Raw genomic sequence first — 26990 nt, 5'->3', positions numbered from 1 at the left:
ACCAGTGGGATACAAGCAGAAATCACATATGCATCTTCAGGTCATGGCTTTAAAGGGAACCAGCTTGCTCTTCACTGTGGACATGACTATAGAACTGATCATGCAGATGAGGACAACTTAGTGTGATGGTGGAGCAACAAGAGAAAAGGAACCTGAATCCCTGATAATCTCAAGGGGTAGAGGCACTATACTGCCTAAACCATGCACAAGTCCAGGCTTACATGTGAAGGAGAAATATGCCTGTCTTGTTTGTCACTGTTAATTGGTCTTAGTTAAAATAACTGGTTAAATTCCTAACATGTTTCCATCACTCAAGTATGGCCGGAAGTATGAGAGGGTATATATCAAGTTTATTATATTCTAACACCATCTGAGTGGGGCTGAATTGAATTGAGGGGCTGCTATCCATATTACTTCAGGAATTTCTTGAACCATTTAAAATGAGCATTTATAACTTAGTAGAAATAGCTGCTATTATAAAAAATTAAAAACTATTTTATATCTCTTGTATCCTCTCTATACTCTTGTATACTCTCTCTTCAGTTATACCTCATTTACATTCTCTTATCACTGAAATAATTAGATTAGACACAGAGATGATAATAGTGAGATTAAAGTAAAAAACTATACATATAAATGAGAAAATTAGAGAAGATATTTTGTTTCTGCAAGGAATTTCATACTTAATTTTGTAGTTAATTTGCTTTTTAAATAATATATAAACATAGATTTCTCCCCTTGATTCTAATAAAACACTGCGATGGGAATTTCCCTTTCAGTGTGAATAGGAGCATTCTACTTTAGTTCATCTGGGAGACAGCTGAAAAATAAAGTTTGCATCACTGAGATTTGATTTTGCCAGACCATAGTATTAACTTTTTGAAAAGTCTTATTTAAGACTCTAAATGTCAGAGGGGTAGTTGTACAAAATATATGTGGGTATTACATCTAATTTATGTCAATTTTTATATTTCTTTAAATAAGAAACATTTTATTCAAGGTTCTGCTTCCAAGTTTAAAGCTGAAGCCATGGCTTCAATCTTATTCCTTAAATCAGAAAAAGAGAGTAAAGGAAGAAATTAAAATTGAAGGGAAATGAAAATTACAGTTACTGTAACTTTTTCTTTCCTCACTGATGACAAAATCACGACCTATTTTTATAAATCCACTGATAACCATAATTATTGTCGTTTTGGAGAAAACTACTATGTGAAGAGAACAAACATAAACGAATACTCGTTGGGCACTATTTTAATGATACTGTATGTGAAAAATAAATGGGAATGGATTTTCATGCAACTGAGTAATCAGCAACCTGAAATTTAAGGAAAACTGAGTTTTTATTTATTATAATTTTTTATACCCATGACTGTGGTTCTCTTACCTTTGATATCTTCATAAGAATCATATGATTTTCTTTTTGGAATCACTACAAAGTCTGTCAGATCTAAGATAGGATTTTGTCCCCAAAAACCTCCATCCAATGTGACTTCCACCTCCTCTTCTACCCGCTTCCTGGACTGACATTTTATGACAACTACAGGAGAGAAATACTTTCAGTTAATTTGACTATTGGGTTATATGATTGTTCTTGAGATAGAAAAAATGAATTATGTTATGAAAAATAAAAGTTCCTTTGGCATACTTTAACATGTCATTGCATCTGGTATTAACACACATACACTCATTCAGTATCAACATACATTGACATTTTGGAAGCAACATGAATATTAAATAATATGTAAAAATTGCATGACGAGAGATAAATCTAGAAGATACACACCAAAGTATAGAAGATTACATCAGGATGTAGAAATGTGATTCAGGGACTGGATTTTTCAGCTAGTTGTATACTCATTGTGGTAAATACCAAACTTTACTTATATAAAAATATTACAGCAAATACCTTCAAATAATTTAAAAAATAAGTTCTATAATATTTATTTTGTAATAACACTTTAAAAATATATTTTATTAAAATATCTCCTAAACCAAAAATATTAGTTTATTTACATGCACCTTAAAATTCACTTAAATTATTTAAGTAAAATATTTTGATTTCCATTTGTGAATTGCTTTTAAATTTACAAAATACACTATTTAGTAGTTAGAAATTGTAATGAATTATTTAAAGTTAATATTAAAATGTTATTACATATTAATTTAGCATACAGCACTAAAACATTAAATTAATATGTAACTTTACATATTTTATATATATATATATAATTCCAACATTTTCTTATATAAAGTGCAGAAGTTGTTAATGATCTTGTGAGCAACCAAAATATTATGTCTATATCAACTACTAATTATATAAAGGAATATTAATATATTGGCATTAGCTGTATAATATTATGGGGCCATGTATGCTAGAGTCCATATTTAAGAATATTATTTCTCCAAAATATATTAACTGTTATATTTTTATCAGTTCAGATGCACATAGGACATAAATTGAATATGAGATAAAAAGGGAGTCATAATACTAAAAAAGCTTTGAAATGGATTACACTATGCTTTCGTGGCATCAATAATATTGATAATACGTTCATCTCAACAGCAAGATTGGATAATGTCCTCAGATTTATGTGTTTTCGCAGTACAGACCACATTTATAGTAAAGAAATGTTTAAAATAAATTTATTTTTAATTCTTAAACTTACAGGTTAATACTGAAGATTTTGGACTTAGAATTAATATGTGAAATGTACAACAAGGGTACAAAGTTAGATGTAAATTAAGTGGGTTGAAATGGCTGAGGAAAATGTACAAGCTTTTCTGGTTATAATTAGCTTCAGTCTTAAAGCATTAAATTGGAAACTAGTGTGATCAAAGTTACAATTAGTATCATGTCATTGGTCTTGTCCTGTAAGTCCTTAGGAAATTACTGCCCTAGCAATGCCAGGATTACTAAACCACAGTGGATTCACATTCCATTGTCTTTACACTGTGATAGGGAGTACAGTCCTTTTCCAATTATCTACCCCAAAGGACAGGAGAAAAGGTGGTTCACAGAGCAACAAAAGTACCCTGGGCTTGAGAATAACCTGGGTTATAGATACATAGAAAAAAAAAAAAGAAACAACAAACATTGATGGTGACACAGTTGAGCAGGGAAAGCAATGGGTTATTTCTGATGTGTTCTTAAGAATGAAGAATGGACTGTACCGAAAGTAAATAATATTTACTTATAAAATCATACCCATTTGTTTCTCAAGGGCATTTGTAGAGAAAAAGAATTACTAGAATAGGTTTTAGACTTTTGGTAAAATTTAATTTTTAATAACTAGTACACAGTCTGTTCAGAACACAGATGTTACTACTTGGTTGTGCTAATGTAACACAGGCTATTTACAGAACTTACATTTACTTTAAAAATCTAATAATTATCAAAAGAAGTGACTTGATAGAAAATTTCTATGTTTCTGGAGCATATTTAACCTTCTTTGAAGAAAACTGTGCAAGAAATTTGTTTTTATTTTCTCATAGGCTTTATTTTAGACTTTAAAAAATCTGCTTTACGTCTTTAATCTGGGGGAAAAAACAAGCAGTGTCTGGGGTAGACATGAGCAACACTGCTGTTAGAATTCCAACAGAGTAATATCTAGGCTGTATTACATCACTTTGATCAGAAGACTATTATAAATTTTAAACTGTTCAGCTCTTTGGAAAGTATACAAACAACTATGTTTTGAAAGAAATAAAAAAAACCATTTTGACATGTTTTTGAAGCATTCTGAAGATAATTTAGTATATTTGAAATATTTATGTGTTGATAATTTTTTAACTCAAGAGTAAAAATATTTCAAGTAAAACAAATGACATTTATTGTCAAAGGTACTGTTAGTTATGTGGATTTTCACTCCAGTTAAAATTAAACTACATAAGGAAATATATAATCTTGGCCTTCCCTTATAACCAGTGTCTCTGGGGAAATGCTGTTATTCACAAGCAAAACTGACTATTTTCTCTTCTAAGTGTGGCGACATAATTTGTATCAGTAAAGACTAGCTCTTTTTCACTAGCAAAGATTGGCATTGGAGGGAGAAGAAAAATTCAAAATTTTAAGACTTCTTTTAGCTTATCTGTGTTGCTCAAGGTGGATCAAAAATAGATATCCCTTTGCTGTGCAATTCAGTGATTCTTAGTTATGAAGAACTATGCCTAGAGCCTGGTAAGAGGTTGGGATACTAAATTTCACCTTATGGTTATCTAAGAGGAGTTGTGATTCTTACGCTGACCCCGGGAACAAAATGGGAAAATGGAAGTATGCAGAAGAAGTGAGAAGAGTGTTGAGGAAAGAGAACATACAGAAACTTGAGAGAAGCCTGGAGTATGTGGAGGAAAAAAAGGGGTCATTGAGGGAAAAAAAGGCATTTTAAGAGTAGGGATTTTACGCTGCATGTGTGGTGGCCAAGCCCACCTCCCTAAAATCTGTAGTACATTCTGACTGGTTTTTGGAGAACATCATAAAAGTTTTGTATCTGGGACAACTAATAGAGGAATCATTGCCCCCATGAGTTACACAGAAGCTGGAATATGGTGATTAAATGTGATCCAAGAACCCAAGTACCCAGGAATCTTACAGATCTAGCACAGGGCTCTGAGCACATCAAAGAATATGAAATAAAGGGGTCTGAATTGAATGTTATTTCAACCTTAGTTGATTTGTAGGTTTCACCAACAAGGAAAACAACAGGAAATGGTATGGTTTTGTGGAAAGACCATTGGACTTATTGTTAAGAGACCAGATTCAGTCGTAGCATTTCCACCAATAGGGCTGGGTCACTTTACAACCTACTTCCTCTGGACCTGGATTTTCTTACTTGTACAAAGAAGAGGTGGGATTAGAAGGCCTCTAAGATACGTAAAATCCCGGTGTTCTTAAGATATACCTACCTTGGGGGCATTTAGGATGTGGTGCCTGTGGGAATCCAAGAATAGGGTATATCCAGCATATTCCTGGGATTTCTTCACTGTCTATCCCCAAAGCTCTAATTAGAAATTAAATTATTAAGAGTGAACAAAAGCATAAACACTTTCAATATTAGCATGAAATGACATATTTTTTAGTAACCTAATGGTATTTTAGCAAAGCTTGTGAATTTAAACTTTGGCAGTGAAAAACTAAGTATGAAATATAAAACATTTTCTGCAAATGTTGATTTCATTTCAAACCAAACCCTGGTAAACTGTCACAAAGAAAAATGTAACACAACCATTGTGAGATGCAAGTTAAAACTGAAGAACTTTTTTCTCTACATTCAAAGGTTGGTACAGCAGTTGGCCCTTCATATCTGTGGGTTCCAAATCCACAGATTCAACCAACTGTGAACTGAAAATATTAAAAAAAAAAAAAAAAAGAAATTCCAGAAAGTTCCAAAAAGCAAAACTTGTATTTACATAGCATTTACATTATATTAGGAATTATAAGTAATGCAGAGGTGATTTAAAGTATATGGGAGGATGTGCATAGGTTATATGCAAATACTATGCCATTTTATATAATGGACTTGAGCAACCATATTGGTATGTGCAGGGGTCCTGGAATCGATACCCCATGGATTCTGAGGGACGACTGTATTGGTATTTACTGATGTGACTAAACTGTGATTAATCAGAGGTAATACAGTTTCCATGGGTTATGTTCTAAACTGGATGGGCAAAGCACAGAACACAAAAAATGCCATTAAGTACAGGACTTCAGAAAGTTATCAGGAATTTACTTTTGGAGGCTACCAGTTAAAAGAAAAAGGGCATTTGTAAAATTATTCTACAGCCATCATACACCATCAGGAGAACAGCAATACTACAAAATGATTCTGGTCGTTGTTGAAAACAGGCTTTTCTTATGAAAAATGGAACGTAAGACACGACAGGCAGGACCAGCTTCATGGGCATGTGACGTATGCAAGAACTCCACACTTGGAATTGCTCATGTTTGTTTAATGTCTTGAAATTCTTAATACTTTTTGAACAAGGGCGTCCTCATTTTCATTTTACCCAGATCACGTTGGCAGTCTTGATCGCAGGAGTAGTGAAAAGCATGGGAGAATGGACTCTGAGCCCACAGGAAAGAATTTTTTGAACGTGAAGAAGAAATATGCACATATAGGACAAAGTAAGAATTTCTTTTTAATTAATAAGGTTTCTAGACAATTATTTAATTAAAATTATAAAAGCAGAGAAAACATTTAAATTTTGCATCATCACTGGAGTCTGCTTAAACTTCAGCTAAGCAAAGAGGGGACAAGTAACCTGCATTCTGGCAACGACAGCACACCCTAGTCATGGCAGTATTTCATCAGGACGTCATATACCTGGCACAGTGCCATCACTTGGTGAACACGAGCATCAGAAGTCCTATGCTTTGCCCAGACAAGCTGTTCCAGGTTGTTCTCTAGATACAGACTCAAAAAGGAGTCCCTTTGCATGTATCTGACTATGATTCACTGATACGATACTTAGATTGACTTGTTCCTCACTCTGAACTTCAAATCAGCAATGATATATATAATTCCCATGTATCAAATATATTTTCCCCCTGACCATGTAAATTTGAACACTTCATGAACTTCACATTGCATAACATATAAAAGAAACCGATCATATCAATGCCAGTCAAAATGAAATCATGTTCCTTCAATGTGCTATGTAAATGTTACCTTTTCACCTCTGTGTGCAATTCTTTAAAATTGTCAATAGGCCATCTTTCTCCACTTGCCTTCTTCATTTGAACAATGACCATTGTTTTTTGTAATTTCGTAACCTGGGGCATAAATAACACCTGGATATCTACAGTCCCTTTAGGAGGCAATGCAATTCCTGAAAAAAAACACACACACACAAAAATAAGTTTTAATGTGGTAAACGTTTTTAGAATATAATAATTTTAACCACAGAAAGTAACCTCTCCTTACTGATGACCTAAATGTTTCAAAGTCACTCCTGAACAAAAAAACACATTATGCTAAATTATAAGTGCACTTCACTGGCTTCACTGATTTTCCTCAAATGTCACCAAAATTCTTTAAAAAACACATTTTATTCTGAGCCAAGAAGGTTCTCCTGAAGAGGCTGGAAGAACTGAAGAAATGTTGATAGTGATGGCTTGAGTTTCCCAGAGTGATTAAAAAAACTCCATAAAACCCATGGATCTTTTCAAGTCTTACCACATTTTGCATAAGGCAAAGTACAGCAATTTCTGACCCTTTCATTTCTTTGCATATTTTTGTTCTAGACCATAATAGCTTCATGTTTCTGCTTGGAGCCCCAGAATTGCTACCAGTAAACTGTTCATTTCTTTAACTGATTCACGAAGGAAGCCAAAGCTTATTTGTGAAAGAAAGGGGCATCCACTTCAGGTTATAAAAATCAGAAGACAAAAAAACAGACAGCAATTTCATGTGTTCTAGTGGATTAGAATTTTTCAACCCTTGCTTTGAATAAGTACCACCTGAGAAAAACTTGTTAGACATGGAGTTTGCTAAGGCCCAACTACAGAGATTCTGATTTGTTTAGTGTGGGCTGGGACCTCAAAGCTGCGTATTTAAGTAGCAGCTCATGAGATCCAGAAGCAGGTGATCATGAGACCATACTTAGAAAAAAACCCTCTATCTATTGGACAAGTATTGAGAGGTTGGAAGAGTAGTGAACTTCTAGCCACTTATAACAGTGAAGATTTCCAAGTGATCGGTGTCTTCCTTTATTTTGAAGAGTAACACTCTTTACAAGAAAATGAGGGATTATTGACTATATTGTTTTTTTAAAATTCTTTGTTATAAGATTGATGATATTCAAAGTCATTTTGTCTCAGATGAGAATACTGTACTAAACTATTAAGAACATCAAGAAAGAAAATAGAAAATGGCCCCTCTGCAAAATATCCCAACTCAAAGTTCTTATAAATTTTCAAATTTTAAAGTTTATTCCTTCAGGAAATGAAAATTTTCTAAGGTGTACTGTCATACTTAACAATAACTAGTAATTAATATGATTACTAGTTAATATTTATTCACTACTGACTCTATGCCAGGCTCTGTGCTAAGTATTTTTCACACAATTATCTCATTTCATCCTCAGAAAATCACCATAAACAAGTGTTATTATGTTTCTCATTTTAGAGATGGAGATATTGAGACAATTTGGTTAAACAACTTGCCCAAAGTCCCAATGAAAGATCATGTTGTTTACTAAGATATCTGAAAAATTTCTATCTTCAACTTTGCCTTTATGAGTTCTGTATTTTCAACGAATCGCTGCATTCAAATAAGTAAAAACAGCAAGAGCCAGAATAAAATAGGATAAAGAGCTGGAATATGATTTTAAAAAGCAGAGCTGAGTCAAATAAACCACACATTACATCTCCAAGGAAAAGTTTAGAAATGATCATTTACCCTTACAAAAGTATATTACCACTAAAAATAGATTATATTATAACTAAAAATAAACCCAGACATTTAGATGGTGTAAGGAGTCAAGACAAAGATACAAAAGGGTACTTCATTGCTAACATCATGCTTTCTTATAATATTTGAAATGAAAGATAATGCTATAACCAATAAGCCCATTTAACTGAAAATCTAGTAGGCTATTTGTGGCTGTAACTTTTTACCAGTCTACAAATAGAACTATAGTTCCCTACTGAATTCACCATACATTTCTTTAACTATTATTACATGCTTGAATAGTAAGTCACTGCAATGTTAATAAACTTCCAAGAAATCACTGAAACTTAGCAATGAAAAGAACTTTGAGAATTTATCAAATTCATTTCGTGTCTCACAAATAATTTATATTTCCTGTGGCTTTCCCATTGTCCTTTGCAATACTTTTGAGTAGAGACAGAAAAGCCGTCCACACTTCTATCTTATAAAGAATCTAACCTATGTTTTCTTCTAATATCTATATATTTTCATCCTTATAGTTAAATACTCAATCCACTTGTAATTTATCCATATGTAAGGAATGAAGAATGAATCCAACGTTGTTGATTTTCTATATGAGACTAATTATCCAAAAACCACTTATTTAAAAGTTCAATGATTTGAAATGCCACCTACATGGCATTTCCTTATATATTTTTGTCTTTTTCTGGAGTCCCTAGATTTCTCTTCATGTGTAAGTACCACACTGTTTTAATTATAGATGCTTTATTTTCTACTAGAACTGTCTCCTCCCCTGGCTCATTTTTTTAAAAGAATTTTTCTAAATTTGGAATGAACAGTTAGCTCCAAGAAGGGGATGGCCTGGCAAACAGTTCTTTTAATGGGATTGCCCCACATTTACGTTTTAGGAATCACTGACATTTTTGTCCATTCACGATCTATTCAAAAGCAAGGATATGGCCTTTATTTTTCTCATTTGAGCATTATATTAGGTGCTTCTAGGTTCTTGGAATAGGTTTTCAGCCAGTGTTAGTTTTCAGTGTTGCTGGAGGCTCATTTCAGCATCTTCATATGTGTTTAGCAGGAAGCTGGGAGAAACTACCTCAGTTGTTTCTATCTTCTGACTGGGAAATCTAGCTAGTGTGATGATTACTACATCTATTAGGTTAAACAATCTAATAAAACATATTCTAAACTCAAAACATTTTCTAAGCTTTTCTTTTTCTATTTTACTCCATTTCCATATAGTAACTACACAAAGTAACTACAGATGTATTTACTTTTTTCTATTACAGTTACCATTCGGGGATTCAAAATCCTAATAAGCATCTAGGGGGAAATATGCACATTTTATTTTACATAATTGATTTTAGGTACTTATATATTTTATGAGAGAAGTATACATTATTTATATAATTTTGAGACCCTGATAATACGTCATGTTTAGCATCTGAGAAATATTAAAAAGAGTGGCCTTCATTGTATTATTGTTATTTTGCTTTTGAAATCTGCTATGGCCTAGCTGCACTTAACATTCAAATTTTATTCAGTGTATTCTAATACTGCTATTTTGATCAAACGTAATAGAAATATTTATGCACTGATCTCCAATTTGAAATATAGAAATTGTCCAATACTTTAATGGTATAAGGTTACTTGCCTTCTTAGAAGAAAATCTTCTCAAGAGCGTAAAGTGAGCATAATACTCATTTTAGTAATGAAAATATTTCATTTGGGGAGATTAATTTTTAATCACTTTAGTGGTATTACACTACTGCTCCCCACAGCATAATTTCTAGTATTTAGGATGGAATTAGAAATAGCCCATGTCAGGAAATCAAAGAGATACTTAAACATTCTAGCTCCCTAAGTGATGCTATTATTTTTGTTATAGTGGTTTCTTTAATTAATTAATTTATTTATTTATACTTTTGTCAAATGTCTATTTGGTTTTTTTAATTGAAGTACAGTTGATTTACAGTATTGTGTTTCAGGTGTATAGCAAAGTGATTCAGTTATACGTATATATGTGTATATATCTATATTCTTTTCTTTGATTTTATCCCATTTGTTTATTACAACATATTGATTATGGTTCCCTGTGCTATACAGTAGGACCTTGTTGTTTATCTATTTAATATATGGTAGTGTGCATCTGTTAATCCCCTACTCCCAATTTATCCCTCCCCCATCTTCCCCTTGGTAACCATAAGTTTGTTTTCTATGTCTGCGAGTGTCTTTCTGTTTTGTAAATAAGTTCATTTGTACTATTTTTTTAGATTCCACATATAAGTGATATCATATAATATTTGTCCTTCTCTGTCTGACTTACTTCACTTAGTACGAGAATCTTTAGGTCCATCCATGTTGCTGCTATAGTGGTTTATTTTAAATAAGAAAGCAAGTTTTTATTTTTAAAACATCAAGTCATCAAGAATGTGACTTTTCATCAACCACTTTCACACATGAAATGTGTGTACTTTCTACTTGAATACTTTATATTTTCAATAACTGATTTAATAATCTTTAAATTATCACTAAAAAGTAGAACAGAATTGTTAATGTGGTAGTTTGGAGAAAAGTCCTTTCATTGGTTCTTCAGAGATATTATAGGCTGAATTATGCCCCCCTCCCCAACTCATATGTTGAAGTTCTAATTGCCAGTGTCTCAAATGTGACTGTATTTGAAGTTGGGGGCCTTTAAAGAGGTGGTCAAATTAAAATAAGACTGTTAAGGTGGGCTCTAATCCAGTCTGACTGGTGTCCTTATAAAAAAAGGAAATTTTGACACACAGACAGACACCAAGGATGCCCACATACAAAGGAAAGACCATGTGAGGGCACAGCGAGAAGGCACCCAGCTACAAGCCCAATAGAGACACCTCAGAAGAAATCAAATATCCCGGTCCCTTGATTTTGAACTTCCAGCCCCCAGAACTGTGAAAAAATTAATTTATTTTGTTTAATCCACCCCGACTGGTATTTTATTACTGCAGCCCTAGCAAACTGATACATAAAATTATCTTTCCTTCTATGTTATCTCAGAGGCTGAGGCATGGGATACCACTGAACTTGCTTAGAGACTTTCTAATTCCAGGCTCTCAAAACAGGACAGATAGAGAAATTTGACTCTGACTGCCATTTGGCTGCTATGATCATGAAAAAGCTAGGGACGAAGCAGTCTTCCCATCCAACCTGTATCTTGCTGACTGAGGTGCATGTATTGAATGGAAGCATCTATTAAAGAGCAAGAAGGGCATTTCAGGGATGGAATTTTCTTCATGAAGGATTAGAGACTGCTGCTGCTTTACTCCTCCATCTTTTATAGAGTTAGCTAATGTCTGAGATTTAATAAAGAACTTGTCCAAAGAAGACACCATTAAAAGGACTAGTGTACAAAAAGTGAGCACTAAGTAGAAGGTCACATTTACTCATATAGGTCATTGGGGAATAGATACAAATCCATGCTTCTTAGAAAAAAATGTTCAGTTTGAGACATATAATGCTTTCAAAGTAGATTTTTGGGATTATTCAACACAAATATGGTTGCTAAGGTAAGTCTTACATCATGAACTAAGCACCTGTAAGTTAAAGTTTTATGTTTGCTTTTTAAAAAATCTAAGAATACATTAGTAAAAAATAAACAAATAAAACTTAAAGGAAATACTGATTCCAATGTAAACATTCCATTGCTGGGTCTAAAATGAGTGAAAAATCCACTATCAGAGCCTCCTGACCAGAGACACAGTAAAGGACAGAGTTTTCTGTTATTGAAGGCCTTCAAGCATATGCTAATAACCACTGACAGTGATGACCAAGAGAAGGGTTTTGAGCTTTACATGAATATTTAGAATATCTTAATGTGCCTTCCAGTCTTAATATTCTATGATAACATTTTTCATTATAAATAGAAAAGATAACTAAGGTTTTAAAAATTAATGTCAGGGGCTTCCCTGGTGGTGCAGTGGTTGAGAGTCCGCCTGCCGATGCAGGGGACATGGGTTCATGCCCCGGTCCGGGAAGATCCCACGTGCCGCGGAGCGGCTGGGCCCGTGAGCCATGGCCGCTGAGCCCGCGCGTCCGGAGCCTGTGCTCCGCAACGGGAGAGACCACAGCAGTGAGAGGCCCACATACCACAAAAACAAAAAGAAACAAAAAAATTAATGTCAGGAAATTGAATATTTTCTTGGAAAGTAACTAATTTTAATTTCAATTAAAATAATATCCCTTATTGATCAATTACCATGTCTTCCTTGTTCTCTGCACTGCTAAGTTGTGTGTGTGTGTATGTAAAATCTCTCTCTTCACCTGCAGGAATACTCTATGATATAATGTAAAGCATTTGAGATTTACAAATTTAAATCTATGCTCTGATATTCATTAGTTCTGGGAAACTGGGAAAGTCATTTAAATTTCTAAGTGAGATTTTCCTCATATGAAAAAGGAAGCATATATATATATGAATATAACATACATATCAAGATTTTGCTATGGCAAAGGTACTATTTCAGTTCCATCCAGATAATCCCATTTTGTACAGTATACATTGATTGTACACTATTTTATTCTTTCACTTATTCATTCAGAAAATACTCTGTGCCATGCATTGTAATAAGGGATAAAATAGCGAAGAAAATAAATTCCTTGCTTTTCTGGATCATGCATTCAAGAATGTGTTGGGGGTGAGAAGTCAAACAATAAATAAAACGTATTTTATGTATGGTGTTGTTAAGTAAAACAATAAAGAGTTAGAGAGTGATGTGGATGTTAATATAGGGTGGTCCAGGAAGGCCTCTCTGATAGGTGTCATTTGAGCAAAGCACCTAAGGAAGTCTGAGAAGCCTTGTAGACATCCATGGGGGGAATACTAAGATAGCAGGTGGCTATATGAGTCTGAATTTAAGGGGAAATTGAGGCTGGGGCTATCAATTTAAAAGTTGTTTGAATTCACTTGTGACTGAATGAGAGCTCATCAGGAACAAGTATGGATAGAAATGAAAAGAGAAGATAGGGCCTTGGGCTTCTGGGAATTCAGGGGATAGGAACAGGGGAGAAAATGCAAAAAAGACTGAGGAGGCCTTTCTAGAGAGACAGAAGGAGAATCAAGGGAGAATTGAATCCTGGAAGCCAATTGTTTCCAAAATGGTGAGAGATCAACTGTATCAAGTAGAGCTCATGAGCAAGATGAGGATGCCATAGATGATTAGATCTGGCAGTGTTATGTTACTGATGAACTTCAAAAGAGCAGAATCATCTGTAGACTGATGGGGAATAAAGTAAGATTAGCTTTTGCAATAACTTATAAGGGAAAATAATCTGAAAAAGAATCTATCTATCCATATCTATATCTATATCTATATATCTGAATCACTTTGCTGTACACCTGAAACTAACACAACATTGTAAATCAACTGTACCTCAATAAAAAAAATGAAAAAAAAAGATAATGTATAAGAAATGAGGGCCATAAGTATAGACAATCTTTCAAGTTTTTTGCCATAAAGAGGGATCAGAGAAATGGGATAGTACCTGGCAGGGTTAAGGGGTAAAGAGAGGCATGTCTTTTAACATTAAGAGGTATTATTGCATGCTTGCTATGTTGATAGGCATAATCCCACAAGAATTATTACACAGAAGACAGAGGAAAGAGCTGGAGAGCTCCACATAGTTGAGTAGGCGTGGGATTCAGTGAACGGGTCGAGGGCTGGCCATAAGAACACAAAGAGCTTTTCCAATATAATGGGAGGAGAGGCAAGGCACATGGATGAAAATAAAATTAGGCTGGTCGATGTAATGGAAGAACCAGACAATTAGATGCTGATTTGACTTTATATTCTTAATGAAATAGGAAGAAAGAATATCAGATGAGAGAAGGGGAGGAAATGCTGAATGTCAGTAGTAGTCATCAGGTTTCAATTCATTGTAGGAAATTTTACTAAAGGAAAAGAATGTGTCATCAAAAGTTCATCATTCACTCACAGTTTACTTATTTCTCTATCTCCCTTTCTATCTATCCATCTCTATATCCATCAACCACTCTACCTACTGTAAAAGCCCCAAATTCTCTAAATCCTAAAAAGATATTAGTCCTCTCTTTGTTAGAATATTTATCTGTATTTCTGAAGCTAAGAAAATTGCATAAAATGACAGAAAAGAGACATGGTACTGTAAGCCTTGGGTTCCATTTTACAAGCCCAGACCATATAAAATATTTTAATTAGTTCGATTTTCATTCTCTTCATAGAAATATTCTAGTGGTAGAAGTAGGTCTAAATTTCAGGTTATAGAGATTTTTCTGAAGGGCAGGCATCCAGGCATCTTTGCATAACAAAAGCTATAGCTTTGTGTTTTACAATAAAATCAGCAGCTTCACTGACTAGCTTAGAAATCTGCTTGCTTTATGCTAAAAATCATAATTACAAATCTGTCTGATTGGAACCTGAGCTCATTTGTGTGGAAAATTGGTCATCTGACATAATAGGAAGGGAAATTTTACAAAAAACATGAAATTATGCTCAGCTGCCAACATAATTTAATAAACATTCATGACAATTATCTGGAGACCTGGGTATGCTTTACCTCAGGCAGCAGCACACATTAAATGCCACTAAACACTGAGTTCTTGGAGACATTTTCCAATTCACAAGTAGCAACATTTAATTTGAAAAAAATTTTTTCTGCATACAATATTTTTATTATTCATTGCCAAACTGCATGATATATGTTAACTAAAATCAACATGAGACATAGCAATTATCTCTCATAAGGAAAAAAAACATACGTCTCTTTTCTAAATGCTTATTTAGCTCTAATTAACAATCACATAAATTATGTATATTTTATCTTTTAAAAAGTAGATATTATAGATACCAAACATAGTGTATATCATTATCCTTCTGATTATTCTCTTATTATAATATGATATAACCCTTATCCATTATAAAAACATTTGAGATAATTATAAACATGCAGTTTTAAGAAATGAAAGTACGCTTTACCCAGTTACCTCCCATGGTAACATCTTGTAAAGCTGTAATGCAATACAAAATCCAAAATATTTACATTGAAATAGTGAAGATATAGAAGTTTCATCACCACAAGTATCCCTCTGGTTGACCTTTTACAGACATCCCTACCTCCCCCACTACTCTAACCCTGAATACTACTATTCTCCATTTCTGTAATTTTGTCACATCAAGAATACTCTATGAATGGAATCATATAGTATATAAATCTGGGGGATTGGCTTTTTCACTCAGAATAATACCCTGGATATTCAATCAAGTTGTTGTACTTATCAATGATTTGTTCCTTTTCATTGCTGAATACTACACAGTGGTATAGATATAACACCATTTGTTTAACCATTCACACTTTGAAGGGCACCTAGGTTGTTTTCAGATTTTGGCTATTACAAATAAATCTGCTATGAACATTCATGCACATATTTTTGTATGACATAAATTTTTACTTTTCTGGGATAAATTCCCATGAGTGTAATTGTTGGATGGTAGGGTAATTGCATGTTTACTTTGATAAGAAACAACCAAACAGTTTTCCAGAATGGCTGTACCCTTTTACATTCCCACCAGCAATGTATGAGTGATCCAGTTTCTCTACATCTTTCCTAATACTTGATGTCACTGTTTTTTATTTTAGCCATTCTGATAGGTTTGTAGTGAAAACTCCTTGTGTTTTTATTTCGCACTTCTCTAAAGATTAATGATGTTGAACATCTCTTCATGTGCTTATTAACGATCAGTATATTTTCTCTGGTGAAATGTCTATTCATATTCTTTACCCATTTTCTAAAAATTGTATTTTTATTAGTGAGTTTTCAGTATGTTTTATATATTCTAGATACTAACCCTTTGTCACATATGTGGTTTGCAAACATTTTCTCCCAGTTTATAGCTTTCCACTTTATCGTCTTCTCATGGGCTTTTATGGAGAAAAATATTTTAGTTTGATGTCCAATTTATTAATTTTTCCTCTTATGGAATTTTTTATTGGTTAAAAGCAAGAACTATTTACTTAGCATTGTGTCAGTTTTTGCATAAGGTCTGAGCATCCTGGCTGGAATTGCATTAAACCTATAAATCAAGTGGGATAGAACTGACATCTTTACTATATTGAGTCTTCCAATTCATGAATAGAGTGTATCTCTCTATTTATTTAAATGTCATTTGATTTTGTCATTTTCAGCATACAAGTCCTGAACATGCTCTGTTAGATTTACTTCTAAGTAATTTATTTATTTGGAGAGATTACAAACAATATTAGATTTTAACTTTCAGTTTCCACATTTTCATTGGTAATATATATAAATACGATTGATTCTTTGTGTGTCGTTCTTATTTACCATGACCTTGCTGAATTCACTTAATACTTCTACAAGCTTTTTTTTTTTTTTTAAGATTCCTTGTGATTTTCTGGTAGATAATCATGTGATATGAAGATAAGGACAGTTCATTTCTTTCTTTCATTCTATTTGCCTTTCATTTTCTTTACTTGCCTTATTGCACTGGCTGGGACTTCCAACAGTATGATAAATGCTGAGAGTGACATCCTTGTGTTGCTCCCTATTTTAGAGAGAAAGTATTCAATGTTTCGTAACGGAAAGTAACATTATATTTTCTATACTGAATGACCTGTGATTTTTTTCCTTTATTCTTTTTAAGAGAGTAGATTACATTAATGAAATTTCAAATGCTCAACCAGCCTTTACATTTGGAATAAATGCCATCTGCTCATGGGTATATTTTTTTGTTATATCTTTTGATGGGTTCATTTTATTAATATTTGTTGAAGATTTTTGTGTCTAATTTCAGGAACAGTATTAGTCTGTAGCTTTCTTTAACTGTAATGTGCTTCTAGTTTTTGTATCAGGGTAATGCTGTCCTCATAGAATAAGTTGGAAGGTGTTTTTTCCTCTTCTCCATCTTGGAATAATTTGAGAAAGATTGGTGTTAATTCTTCTTTACATGTTTGGTAGAATTTGCCAGTGAGGCCATTTGGGCCTAAAGATTTTGCCTTGGAAGTTTCCCAACTATTAATTTAATTTCTTTAATAGACGACTACTCATATGATCTATTTCATCTTTGGTGGATTTTGGTAGTTTGGAATTTACGAGAAATGGATCAATTTCTCCTAAGTTGTTGAATTTATGTGTTTATAGTTGTTCATAATACTGCTTTATTTTTCTAATGTCTTAGGTTATCTGTAGTGATGTTGCCATGGGTTACTTGAACATATTTTAGGATTTTAACTGATTTATAGTGTTTTTGAGTCTATCACTTCATTAAGTCTATCACTTAATTTTCTTAGTTGTTTAAAATGGTAATTCAATATACATACGCAACTTATTGCTTTCCATAGGTATCAATGTTTAATTTGAATGAAATGTATCAATATGTACCTTATGTTTTAAAATGTACTTAGGATTTTTAATCAGGTATGGTGAGACATACAGACACAGAAATGACTGTCATGAAGAAAGAAGTTTTATACTCACATATCCCTAGGAACGGGAGGCATAGCATGCCATGCAGGGACACATGGGGAACCATCAAAATTAGTCATGGGGTGAGGGAATGGCCAAGAGCCTTTACTGCGGTTTTCATGGGAAGGCTAAGCAGGTTTAGAATAGAGGGTATTTTCCTTACGATAGATCACAAATTCTAGAAGATGGTGTGGTAAAGTTTTAGGATTTAGAAAGGAGTGAAAGTGTGGTAAAAAAAAAAAAAAAAGTGGATGTACACTGCCACTGGGGATATGAATGTTGGGAATGAGGGATGACCTGGAAGAACAGGTGCTCATATGGTAACAGATACAAAGAAGGATAAATACATACTTATATACTTCCTGATGAAAGAAAGATAGATGGTGGTGGTAAGATCTCACACTCGCACTATGGGGATGAGACTTTAGAGGTGGAAAAGAATGGATAACTTAGCAAATATACATTACATATAAGGATTTGCTAATGGCTTGAAAAAAGTCCATCAATTATTCAACATTCTCTAACTACGTAAACATAGGCATATACTTTGCTATATATAAGCTTAGCATTCTTAAAGCTCAGGTCTCATAAATAACCAACTAATGCCAAATGCTGAATTTGCTAACATACCTATGAATTGAGTGCTTGTCTGCAAGACAAATGTCTCAGCATCTGCATTTTCCTCCTATCAGTTTCTTCCTGATAAGAAGTTTTGATAAAGATTAAGGCACCATTTATATTTGATAATAAGATAAATAACACTCAAAGTTGGCATCTTCTGATGTTATCGAGGGGTTAGGGATTTCAGGACATGCCCATTTGCTACAGGAAAAGAAATCAATTAGAGCTACAAGAATTCAGGAAGAATACAAGTGGCAAAAGGTAATGAATGGTTGTGCCTAGTCAAAATGGGGAAATCCTAGAATGGATGTTTTCCTAAAATGCATTCACCATATTCCTTTTATGACATAACTGAAAAAACAGAAATCTAATCCTTTTGTAAGATTAAATTTTGACTCGTCCACAGAGCTGGTGACAGTAAAGTTTCGACTGTGTACTCATTTCCTACACATGGAGACCATGACAACTTATATCCATCTGATTTTCCTTTTAGACTTAAATATAAATAGGGGTGTCAGCTAAAAGAAGAAGAAAAAATAACAATTTCAGTTCAGGTGTAATGGATTTTTGACATATCAGAGCTCTCATTACATTTGACAGATGCATATTGATTTTCATTTTAAGCTCTTCTTATCCAACATACTTGGTTATTTCTGGAATTTTTTTGCTTTAAATTAAATAAAGGTTTGAAGTGATAGAAGATTTTAATTAACTTCACTGACAATGTAATACCTACCCTGGAATTGGAGTCTGATATTATATTTTTTCATACAAAATAAACATAATGAGAAATATCATATTTATGTAGCATAAAGCAGGAATTTTGTTTTTTAGAATGCACCAAACAGGTCATAAGGTATGGCTTAAAACATGTTCTCATTTATCAGAGTCTAAGAATTAAAACAAAAATGTGAAGTCTACAAAACTGCATTGTTTCTCAAAAGTGACCCAAATGTGCTAAAGCTGTCACCACTGTTACTCTCTCTCCACACTTTATTTACAGCTTCCATCTCTTGAGGCTCTTGCATAGAAGCTAATGCATTGTATGTTTTTCCATACCCGTGGATTCTGTACCAGTGATCTTCAATAGTCTTACCCTGATTTCTCCTCTATCTCACACATGTGGATAAATGCCTAATGTTAAGCATGTTTTGTTTTGTTTTTTTTGCGGTACACGGGCCTCTCACTGCTGTGGCCTCTCCCGTTGCGGAGCACAGGCTCCGGACGCGCAGGCTCAGCGGCCACGGCTCACGGGCCCAGCCACTCCGCGGCATGTGGGATCCTCCCAGACTGGGGCACGAACCTGCGTCCCCTGCATCGGCAGGCGGACTCTCAACCACTGCGCCACCAGGGAAGCCCGTTAAGCATGTTTTATGTTTTCCCCAAGACAGGCACTTGATACTTGATCCGAACATAATAAAAACATCATTAGACCAATAAAATGTGAAAGAGTATATTCCATTTACAAAACAAAATTTCACTCTCTAACTAACATCCTGTTGTATTCCCAAACAAGTAGAAAATTATATAATTGACTTTTCATTTTACTTCTGAGCACTTTTATTCTAAATTTTTCTTTTTTATGCCTTATCTAGTACCTAAAGAAAAAAGGGTTCCATTTTTTAAAGAAAATATTTTGAACTTAACATTGAAATTAGCATAATTGTTCCAAAACAATTATCCTGATCCTATACAGATCAGTTTTTATTAATGTTACCAACATAGAATGATAGAATCTTTGAGTTCTAACTTAATGGTCCTCATTTATAACCTCCCAATGAGTGTAGCAACATATTGTAAGAAGTCTATGCAAGACAGTCCTCAGCAACCATTTGGACCCATCATCTGATGAGAAGTTCCTATTTCTTATGGTACTCAGTTCCTTCATGAAACAAAATTAGAAGGTTTTTCCTTGTTTGAGCCCCTAGTTCCACTGCTTAGAACTAACCAGTCTCTGGTTGAAGTTCTGCCCTCAGCAGGGATACAGAAAATTAAACTCTTATCTTCCACACTTGGAGAAACTATTTTTCCAAGCTCATTATAATTTATCCCCTCAAGCACTAGATCCAGTTCTATATGTTTGCCAGTATCTTGCTAGTTATTCAGATTTTCAAGGACTTAACATCCTGACTATCTTGTCTCTGCTGGGTCCTTTACTAGGCAGTCCAAAACCGGTAAGCTCAGCTACGTGTTATATTTCACCTATGATGAATGATTTCCTGGATCTCTAAATACTGTCCTTGAATTTCTAACTCCATGGACTACCTGCCCATTAGGACATCACCACTTATACCTAGATTATAACATGTTGTCTGTTGCTTTATCCTTAATGCAAGATTTTCCAAATTTCCAATTTCACTCTTTCCTAACAGGTATAATTATGTCTGGTTTCTGCAGCACCAGTGTAAATTCAATCAAGAGGTCTAGTTGGAGGTTTTGGCTACAAGTAGAATTGTCTAGCTATTTATCAGGTATTTACTAGCCATTTCCTAAGATATGACAAAGGATCCTTCATCAAGCAATATCCATGCAAAGAAGCAATCTATTTTATAATATCTTAATAGATAGCATGTTTAATAGACCCAAATTATCTAGGTATGATCTAATTAGTTCATAGCAATTACCTATATTCTCATACCTGAGAAAAGCAATTTTACTATCATGATTGAAATTTACTTTACATTTGTAGATAATCTTACTACAAAGTAGGTTATCAATAATGAAGGGACTTCTCTGGTGGTGCAGTGGTTAAGAATCCTCCTGCCAATGCAGGGGACATGGGTTTGAGCCCTGGTCCGGGAAGATCCCACATGCCACGGAGCAACTAAGCCCACAAGCCACAACTACTGAGCCCGCGTGCCACAACTACTGAAGCCCGTGCACCTAGAGCCTGTGCTCAGTAACAAGAGAAGCCACCACAATGAGAAGCCCGCGCACTGCAACGAAGGGTAGTCCCCACTCGCCGCAACCAGAGAAAGCCCGCACACAGCAACAAAGACCCAACACAGCCATAAATAAATAAATAGATAGATAGATAGATAGATAGATAGATAGAAAGAAAAAAAAGAAAGAAGTAAGCCAAACCCAAAAATGTTCTCCCAAGCCACACACCACATATTCAATTTATGCTACTGGTGCTTTGAACCCACACATGAGACATTCTGATCTCCAAAATACTATGTCTTGAAGACCACAGTCAAACATTGTAGAATATTGAGATTAATTATACATTTGGCATTCTAGCATACTGACTTTCTCTTCCTGTTTTTTGTAATACATAAAGTTGCTTAATAGTCTATGGTTTTACGTAAGACGTAGATGACATGGACTCCAACAAGACTCTGTCAGCAATTTATTATAGCCATCAGTGCAGGTTAACTCATGCATTCACTTTTTCCCTTCGGTAAGGACTTTTCTAGCCACCCTATTCAAAATTGTACCTCCAGCACTATGACTGTCTTTAACCCCTTCCCCTGCCTATTTTCTCCTCCCATCCTATTTGATCATTGTCTGTCTCTTTCCATGAACATGTAAATCCCAGGAAGGCAGAGATTTTTGTCTATTTGGCTCCCTGTGTATCTACAGAACTTAGAACGGGATCTTAGCATATGGTAGTTCTTAATAAATATTAGTACTTAAATGGATTCAGCAAGGAACTGTTCTAGTTGCTGGGGATACTGTAGGAAATGAGACAGAAAATCTCTCTCGCATCATGGAACTTAACTTCTAGTGGAGAAAAAGAAGAGAATAAATAGATAACTGCACAATAGATTTCAAGTTAATTATTTAGGGAGAATTAGTGGAGGGTGCTTTCAGAGAAAACTCCTCTAAAGAAGTGACGTTTAGTGGAGGCTTCAAGGATTTGGAGAAAGTTAAACAAGAAGTTGGGTAAGAGTGTTGCAACCACAAGTGTGAGCAATGTAAAAGCTTAAATAGGAATTGGCTCAGAATGTTGATGCAGTCAGTAGCTCAGTGAAGGGTGGGAAAGAGTAGAGAAGGTAAGGTCAGAAAGAAAAGCACGGACCAGATCATGGGGGGCCTTTCTGACCTCACCTCCTAATGTTGAACTGGAAAACATGGGAAGGTTTTAAACAACATAGTGATACGACCCAATTTTTGTTTTACAAGAAATCGCTCTGTCTTCTGTGTGGAGATTAGAGTATGGGGTATACGACTGAAATACAGGAAGCAGGTGCAGTAGTTCAGGTGGTATAGTCTAGGGTGGAGGTGCTAAAAAGTGATCAGAATGAGATATATTTTTATGGCTTTGCTATCAGTATTTACTCATGGGCTGGAAATTTGCAATGAGAAAATAAAAGAAATCAAGTATGACTCCTAGGTTTTTGGAAAGATAAAGTGGATAAATAATGGTGCCATTGACTAAGATGAAGAATTATTCGGGGAATAAACTAGCATAGGTGAGGAGACAGGTATATCAAGCATAATATTTAGTAAGAGATACCTGTAAGATATCCATGTGAAGATGAAAACATGCAGCTGAAACTCAGGAGGAAGTTTAGAGTTGGAGATATAAATTAAGAGGCCATGTATAGATGGTATACACAAGGCTGAAAAAAAAATGTCCAGGAAGATATTATAACTGGGGAAGAGACTGGGATAAGCCCTAAATCAAGCCAACATCTAGAATTCTGATAGCAGGTAAGAGACAGAAAAGAAGATTTAGAGGAACTGAACAATGACATCGGAGGAAAACTAAAGCCAAGTGAATATAACATTTTAAGGAGAAAGAAAGACAACTACACCAAAGGCTACTGAGAGATAAAGTAAGATAAGGACATAGCACTGACCTACAGATAATGAAACATAAAAGTCGTGATTACCTAGACAAAGGCAATTTCAGTCAAACTGTCAAGATTAAATCCTCACTGAAATGAGTTTGAGAATTGGAGAAAAAGAAGTCAAGACATTCTGTACAGCAAAGGAAACCATCAATAAAATGAAATGGCAACCTACTGAATGGGAGAAAATATTTGCAAATCATATGTCTGATAAGGGATTAATATCCAAAATATATAAAGAATCCATACACTCAATGGCAAAAAAAAAAACAACCCACAAACCCCAAAACAATCCGATCACAAATGGGCAGAATATCTGAATGGATATTTTTCCAAAGAAGACATACAGATGGCTAATAAGTACATGGAAAGATGTTCAACATCACTAATGCAAATCAAAACCACAATGAGATATAGCCACATGCCTGTTAGAATGGCTATCATCAAAATGATATGATATAACAAGTGTTGGTGAAAATGTGGACAAAAGGGAACCCAGCACAATGCCCTAAGTGCCCACTGATGAATGGATAAAGAAAACGTGGTATATACAATGGAATAGTATTTAGCCATAAAAAGGAATGAAATCTTGCCATTTGCAACAACATGGACAGATCTCAAGGGCATTACACTAGGTGAAATAAGTTAGACAGAGAAAGATAATACAATATTATCTCACTTATATGTGAAGTCTAAAACAAAAACAAAAACAAGCTCATAGATACAGAGAACAGATTGGTGGCTGCCAGAGGGGAGTAGGGGGCAAAATGGGTGAAGGGGGTCAAAAGGTACAAACTTCCAGTTATATAATAAATAAGTCAAGGGGATGTAATGTACATCATGGTGACTATAGTTCATAGTACTTTACAGTATATTTGAAAGTTGCTAAGAAAGTAGGTCTTAAAAGTTTTCATCACAAGAAAAAAATTTATTTGTAACTATTGTGTGGTGACAGATATTAACTAGACTTATTGTGGTAATTATTTTGTAGTGTATACAAATAACAAATCGTTGTACACCTGCAACTAATATAATTTTATATGTCAATTATATCTCAATTTAAACAAAGAAGTAGAGACAATGAGTATAAACAACTCTTTCTAGGAATTTTACTTCAAATAAGAAGACAAAAATGGATTGGTAGCTGCAGAGGCCAACAGATCATGGTGTTCATTTAAAATATATTGATATTATAACATGCTGGTAAGTACCGTGAGAATCTCCAGTCAGTGGAAACACCGTAGATACAGGTGAGATGAAAGATAATTGAGAGGTAAGGTTGTTGTATAAATTAGGAGAGGTGGGATCTGGGGATCAAGTGGAGGCGCTGGCTTGTGAGAGGAGCACAAACCATTTGGCCCTAGTAATGGGAGTAAAGTCAGAGTTTTTTGGTTTTGTTTTGTTTTTTCTTTTTCTTTGTCCTTCAGCCATAATCAGTTATATCTGTGCAAATGTAGAAAGGGCAGAGAGTTAGTGTCTGATGTAGCAGACTAGATCATTTTTCCTGATAACTCTTTATTATAATTATATAATTATAATTATAATTTTACTCCTCTTTATTATAATTATATAATCATGGCCATACTTTTATGTTTCCCATGTTAAGGTAGGGAAAATATATCTCCCACTTCCACTGATATTAAACATACATTAATTTGAACAATGGAGTGTGGGTGTAGGTGAAATATGCAAATGAGACCTTAGGAAGTATTTTGTATTTCCACTTGCCCTCTTGTGCCTCTTCCAGCCACGATAAGAACGTATTCTAGGTATGTCCCAGAACGAGTAAACCTATCGAGCAGTCCTGAACCTGATGCACAATCTAAAGCTGCCCAGCTGATCAGCAGATCCATGAGGAAGAAAAATAAATGTTTCAGGTTATAAGACACTGACATCATGGGGTTGTTTGTTATGCAGTTTTAATGCAGCAATCACTGACTAATTCACCATGGCTGTGGTTTTGCCTAGTGAACAGAAGGAGGAAGATGGACAAAAGAGTTCAAAGCATAAAGAAGGAAGTGACTATAATGACAGACAGAAGGTTCTGACCCTTCACAGAAGTTTTGGCTATAAGTGTTCAATATACGAAAATGCCTGTACTTGTATCACAAAGATCTTATAATGGAATTTGTCCAATGCCTTGTGGAAAATGAAGAACATAATTATTACATATTTCTAAGATGTAAGAGTTTAGTAAAATAAAATTAGGTTAATGTGTTAGAACTTGCTCTTAATCTATCCATGCTGTTATTGCTCTTCATGTTTGTTTTTATTGTAAATATTCTACATGATTTTAATGATATGTCAATAATTTTTTTAGGAATTAAAATAGCTGTCTAGCCTTAGAATTCTCCTTGTTCTACTTTTTGTATGGTAACAACCAAACTCAATTTATCATCACAATATCATCCTAAATTTACTTAACACAAAAGACTCATATAATCTTACAGAAATTATAAAACATGCCATAGATTTTTAACAATGAAATTCAAAAATCTTTGGTGTTTGGAATAATTCCAGAGATGATATTATCCAACAGACTTTAAAAAACTTTTACTCAGAAATGCACAACTATAAAAACTAAGACAGTAACATTGGTACAATATGATTAACTAACCTATATACTTAATTCAGATAACATCAATTATTTCACTAATGTTATTTTATATCACAGGATCCAGTCCTAGATTCTACATTACATTTAGATCCCATGTCCCCTGAGTCTCCTTCAATTTGTGAGTCAGCCTTTCCTTATCTTTTATGACCCTGACACTTTTGAAGAGTACTGATAAGTTGTTTTATAGAATACCCCTCAGTTTGAGTTTCTCTGATGTTTTCTCATGATAAGATTGAGGATATATATTTGGAGGAAAATACCAGAGAGATTATTTTCCCTTCTCAGTGTCCAATAATCAGGGGACACACGGTGTTGATATATTTTATTACTAGTCATATTAATCTTTATTATTTGGTTAAGCTGGTATCTGCCAGGTTCTCCAATGTAGACTTAGTATTTCCCCTTTGTTTTCAATAAATACTTTGTGGAACTACTTTGAGATGGTGCAAATATTCTCTTTTTATTTGAATGTTCACCTTCTAATTTGTTCATCTGTCAGTGGACCTTGTTTGTACCAATTATGTATTTAGTACTTCTTCAGATCCTAAAACATTCATTTGACTATATCTGTTTGAATCTAAATCTGAGTTTCTCTTCTGTTCATTTGACCTCTACGTCTGTTTAGCCAATACAAATTAATGTAGTTTTTAGGTCCACAAAGGATAATTATTCAAAAGTTTCTCCAGTCTTGTCTGGAGTGCCAGTGAGTTTTTAGGGGGTTAAGCTTCTAAGAGGGTAACACTGTCCCTCTATCTTAAGCCCTTGGGGTCTTTCTACTCCTTTATCAGTGCACATTCAGTATCCCAGTTCTCCAAACTTCTTAGCTGAACTCTTCTTACAAGTGTGCCACTGTAGCTTTATCCACAGATAAAACTACTTTGCCTCTAGTATCTCTCTGCAGGTACCCAGTCCTTGTTCAGATTTTGAGCCGACTGATTCCTCTGTGACTTTAACTCTGATTTTTTTAAAAAAATTATAACTTTTCCATTTTCCCATCTTTTCATTGTTGCTATGAGTGTGAACAGTGCTTTTTTCCAATGCTAAACATTTAAACATTGCTG

General features: G+C 34.3%; 1 protein-coding gene across 1 annotated transcript in view; it reads right to left on the bottom strand.

Annotated features, from left to right (window-relative positions):
- Nucleotides 1–26990, bottom strand: part of CFAP47 (cilia and flagella associated protein 47) — a gene marked incomplete at both ends in the record, with an annotated part of 271498 nt that overhangs the window by 33897 nt on the left and 210611 nt on the right. The window contains 3 exon segments of the mRNA XM_079727989.1: nucleotides 1385–1537; nucleotides 4903–4997; nucleotides 6669–6828. Coding sequence (XP_079584115.1) covers nucleotides 1385–1537; nucleotides 4903–4997; nucleotides 6669–6828 — 408 coding nt within the window.

This window comes from Hyperoodon ampullatus, assembly GCF_949752795.1.
Source record: "Hyperoodon ampullatus genome assembly, chromosome: X".
Lineage (NCBI taxonomy): Eukaryota > Metazoa > Chordata > Mammalia > Artiodactyla > Ziphiidae > Hyperoodon > Hyperoodon ampullatus.
The sequence above is the reverse complement of the archived record's forward strand: the minus strand, read 5'-3'. Positions and strand labels throughout refer to the sequence as shown.